The sequence below is a fragment of the Lactuca saligna genome, chromosome 2 (assembly GCF_052625555.1).
Source record: "Lactuca saligna cultivar CGN05327 chromosome 2, ASM5262555v1, whole genome shotgun sequence".
Taxonomy (NCBI): domain Eukaryota; kingdom Viridiplantae; phylum Streptophyta; class Magnoliopsida; order Asterales; family Asteraceae; genus Lactuca; species Lactuca saligna.
The window spans coordinates 114,946,910-114,951,950 of record NC_136418.1 but is presented as its reverse complement, the minus strand read 5'-3'; the positions used below and the strand labels follow the sequence as shown (position 1 = coordinate 114,951,950).

At 32.1% G+C, this 5,041-nt stretch overlaps 1 protein-coding gene across 1 annotated transcript; it reads right to left on the bottom strand.

The window, feature by feature from the left end:
* Nucleotides 1-2,563: 2,563 nt before the first annotated feature.
* LOC145031392 (NDR1/HIN1-like protein 3) lies at nucleotides 2,564-3,563 on the bottom strand. The gene has a single exon (XM_078979933.1). The coding sequence runs from the start codon at nucleotides 3,518-3,520 to the stop codon at nucleotides 2,807-2,809; it is 714 nt and encodes a 237-aa protein (XP_078836059.1). The 5' UTR covers nucleotides 3,521-3,563; the 3' UTR covers nucleotides 2,564-2,806.
* Nucleotides 3,564-5,041: the final 1,478 nt, after the last annotated feature.

The following is a 5,041-nucleotide window of genomic DNA, read 5'->3' as shown; positions in this document are numbered from 1 at the left end:
GCTAGTCCATAACTTGCAACATAAAGCTCATAAGCCTTAAAAATGCAACATTTGTCTTAAAGAAGAATTGAAAGTATGAAATCTTCTACTTTGTTCGAACCATTTAAAAGAGAAAAAGGGTAGGAACGAAGAGTATTGACGGTTATGATTAAGGGAAAAAAGACATCGAACCATTTAAGAGAGAAAAAGAGTAGGAATGAAGAGTATTGACGGTTATGATTAAGGGAAAAAAGAACAAGAGTGAAAGACCGTAAGCTCTTTATTAGAGTATCATTTGAGTCTTAAAACTTTATTACTCATGCTTAATGATTAAAGCATGACATTAAAGCATGACTAGCTTAATAAAATGATAAGTCATGTCCCTCATTTCAAACCCACAATTTTACTTATAAAAAGAAAGAAGATTTATAAAAATTTTACACTCTTTATATAAGTTATGAGCATTTTTTTAAAAGCTAAAATCCTTTTAGTCTAATTATATATTTAATATGTTATATAATTTGTAATATATATATATATATATATATATATATATATATATATATATATATATATATATATATATATAACTTGTAGTTCAGTTGGTTCCAACGGATCCGGGTATTTCCGGGTTTTAGAAATAGATTTGTAAAAAAATCAGAATCGGGTTTAATAAACCGAGACCGGTTTAGTGGGCCAAGGAACTGAAAATTGAAGGGTTATAAAAAAATACACCTACTGATTTAGTTCTAAAAAATTTCTTATTTTATTCCGTAATTTCTTTTTATTTTATTCTTTATTTTTTGCATTGTTGTTGAGTTTTTAGTTAGCTTTAAGCTCTCATATCTGCTTCGTTATGAATCGGTTCGGGTTGATTTTTTTAATTGTTATTCACTACTGTCTGACAATACTTATAGATTTCAAAAACACCTTATTTGTATGTGTATTAAGTCACTTATATTCCTCTAAAAATGAGATATCGGTTCTGTTTTTTTTGTTACAACATTGTTGCTGAATTTTTAGTTAGCTTTAAATTGTTATATCAACTTCGTTATAATTCCGTTTGGGCTGCTTTTTTTTTTTTTTTTTTTATTAAATTGTAGTTCACTGTTTAACAATAGTTATTAACTCTAGAAGCACGTTATTTTCATGTGTATCGAGTCACTTACAGGTTTTTGGATCTAATACACGAATGCGGTTCCAATTATCAATTTTCGGTTCCAAACGGTTACATACCCACTATACCCGATTTGATACCCGAAACCGGTTATTATATAACGGTCCCGTTCTCGGTTCGTATAATCCGTCAATTTCCGGATCCGGATAAACCGGCCAAGTCTTACTCGTTTTTCTTGTAAGAGATCAATGTTCATTTCTTCGCAATCCTTTGTTCAATGTTTTTTACAATTTAACCAGCTTTTTTCCTTTTCTTTCTTTTTATATCCCCCTCAACCATTTTAATTTTGATTTTATATATATATATATATATATATATATATATATATATATATATATATATATATATATATATATATATATATATATATATATATATATATATATATAGGCTCATTTTTATTTTGTATACAGAACCCTTAAAAATCAATAGACATGCCCTATATATAAATTCTTAATTGTGAAGAAGGATTTTGATTTGCAAGAGACTATCACATAGGTTGTATGCTTAGATCCAAATGAAGGAATTTTGTCCATCAATTTTATATTTTTAATAGATTACATGTCAAAACAGATGTCAATTAATTTGAAGATATAAAAAGAAAAGTTTGAAAATGCCGGCAAGCAAAACTCCCAAAGGAGCCGCACTTTCAATGGGGAAAGGACAACTCATTTGTTCAACTCTTTTATTCATATTTGGAGTATCCATTTCAACTTTAATCATGCTTCATATTTGAAATTTTTCAGTGGAAAAATGTAGCTTTTCGTTTAAATGTGTACTTCGAAGGATCTTTTTTTCCTATCGAAAGTCATTTTCAAATTTCAATAGTTTTAATTCCGAAACTATTATTTTATTCTAATATCATATTTACACCATTTCATCCCTATAACTTATTAGACATTTATTAATAGAATCAATAGATTTTTATACAAAATTATCATTACAATTGGTTTAAATCAATTATTTTAACTTGGGAAGAAATATGAAAAATATCCAAATTATTAATTAAATATAAAACTTCCAGATCATTTCAAAGGTCAAAGAAAAATAAATAAATACCTACAGGAAAAAGTCATTATTTTCCATATAAAATATATGTAAAGTTAATATAAATTTATTCGTAAATATATATTTAGAGTCAACTACTTTGAATAATTCGAATTTGAAATTTTCAACCGTTGGAAGCTCATCAAGTGTACATAATACCTTATCGTAATAAACAATAAGTCAAAAGTTATCCAGATATTTTAAAATATCAACTCTTAGCTTCTTTATCACTAAAATAAGAAAAAAAAATGTTTGTTTACATAAAATATCTATAATGTTCTACAGTTGGTTATTTAATAATCGAAGTAGGTATTCAAATTTAAGACAACGCAACAACCTTAATAATAAATATATATCAAATTTTACAATAAATAAAAATCTCTTTATTTATAAACAATAAGATCTACTGAATATACATAAAATATAAATAACAATAATAATAATAATAATAATCCATAATCATGAACTGTAGGATCTAAAATGAACCAATAATCCCGAAAAATTCAAAAAAAATGCATAATCAGAGTATACTCGATGAATCAGAAGAACAAAACACCCAATCGAAGAAACATCAATTGGGAAGATGATGATGATGATGATGATTTACCAATCGAAATCACACTTCGTCCTTTGAAATCCCGTAGAAGAAACCACGCCGCCGGAGGTCACCGGAATCTTCAACTCGCACTCGAACTTCGGTTTGAATTTGGGTTTCGCCCACCCAACTTTCAACCTCAACCGAAGCCTCAACTTCAAATCGATGTTGTACACCCCATCGTTTCTCTCCCTATCATATTTAGATCGATCACCATTTTCGAGCACCACCACTTGTTCTCCGACGAACTCCGTGTTAACGTTATTCTCCCTTTTATGCCCCAAATAAAACCCATCTAAATTCCTGGAAGCAAACCTCTTATCATAATACTCAGCGTTGGCTTCGATTTTATCGTAGTAAATCCCAATCCGTTTATTAGGGTTCCGAAACGTCATATTCACAGCGAGATTGTAGTAGAGAGTGTTGTTATCGGAGGAAAGGGTGAACTGGGTGAGAGTGGCGTCGTTGACATGGAACTTCGGGGCGTTGGGACGGAAGATTAACCAGAAGACGAGGACGGCGATCCCGAGGAGGACGAGGATGGTGATGAGGATTTGGAAGATGAGGTTGAAGATGCAACCGCAGAGGCAACTGCAGCACCAGGAGAAGGGGTTGCAGCTTCCGCCGCCGCGGCCATGGCGGTTGTAGGATCGGGATTTTTTGGAGGGAGGTGGGATTGATGGGCCGTAGTAAGCTCCGTTGAGGTGAGAATCAGAGGACATGATTGAGTTGCAGAGTGAGTTGTTTGTGAAGAATGGAAGGGTTAAAGGTATTTATATAGCATTGGGTTTGTTTAATGACGCGTTGAGTAAAAACACGGGGTGGTGTCACCGGCGACTATTTGGTTTGAGTTACGTAATTAGGTTTGTTTTAACATCACCTTCCTTGAAAACTTCCATTTCCTTGACTATGTCTTATTGTTTTTTTTTTTTTTTAATTAATTTCTTTGTGCTTATACTTTATACTATTAGCTACAATCTAAAAGCCAATATATAAACTACAAAAGTTTATGAGGTTGTTTTTTAGGCAAATCTTTTTTCAAATATGGATGTCCCACTCACCGGGGGGGGATTGAAGGTCTAAAGTGGACAGCTGAATAAGATCTATTTTTTAATTAATTATATATACATTTATCTAAATATAAAAACTTACAAGAACGATAAGGGTTTATATTTTCTTTTTCATCCTAAGCCTTTAAATATATTTAATTTCTTAGGACATACTCTACACTCATTACTCAATATATAAGTGTTTGTGTATGATGATTATTAAAACCTAACATTCTAAAGTTATTTAGTTTCCATAATGCAACTTAGTATATTCGCTTACTAGTTAGCTGAAGCTAATGAGAACTCCTAAAAAGCACACAGCAAGTAGCATTTGAGCATCAAGTAATCAGAACCAAGCAACACCTAATCATACCACTTTATTAATGACTGATCAGTACTAGCATGCAAGTCTACAAGTTCATACAATAGGCATACAAATACATCTCTCCTAATATTCTATCATGTAAATATTGAGCAGATTCTTAACCCTAACTAGCATGCGATTCACAAATTCACATATCAAATCATATCTGATAACATGTATGAGTATTTTGGGAAAACTTACTTACGCTTGGTTGATTGCATTCATCACACCCTTTCTTTTCTTAGAAGAATCTTTTTTCTTAAAAAAATACATTCCTTTTTGAAAAACTTTACCAAATCATTGGTTTGAGTTCAGACACACCCGATTGTCTGACTGAATCCCTCAAACCAAGGCTCTGATACCAACTTGAAACGTCCCAAAAATAAGACCCACAAATTTCATTTTTCGATTTAATAAAAACGTTAATCCACACGTCGTCATATAACCCAAAAGATCAAGTATATCACTACATCAAATCATATCAGAGTAAATCTTAAAATGCGGAAAAAAGGTGGTGTGTGCTCTCTGCAATCATCCCGGGCTCTTCCATTTTGATTCTGAAGTACCTGAAACATAAATGTTCAACCGTAATCACAAAACTCAGTGAGTTCCCCAAAATACCACATATCATACATAATAAACACATACTGGGCCCCCGCCCCACATCATGCCCCACCCGGCATCGAGTCTCACACAACCTTGGGCCCCACTCGACCTCGAGCCCCACTCGGATTACTGATTTTTCATTCATTAGGCTTTGCTTGACATCAGTCCCCACCCACCACACATATAAACATATATCACATAATAATGCAAACATGCGCAATAAC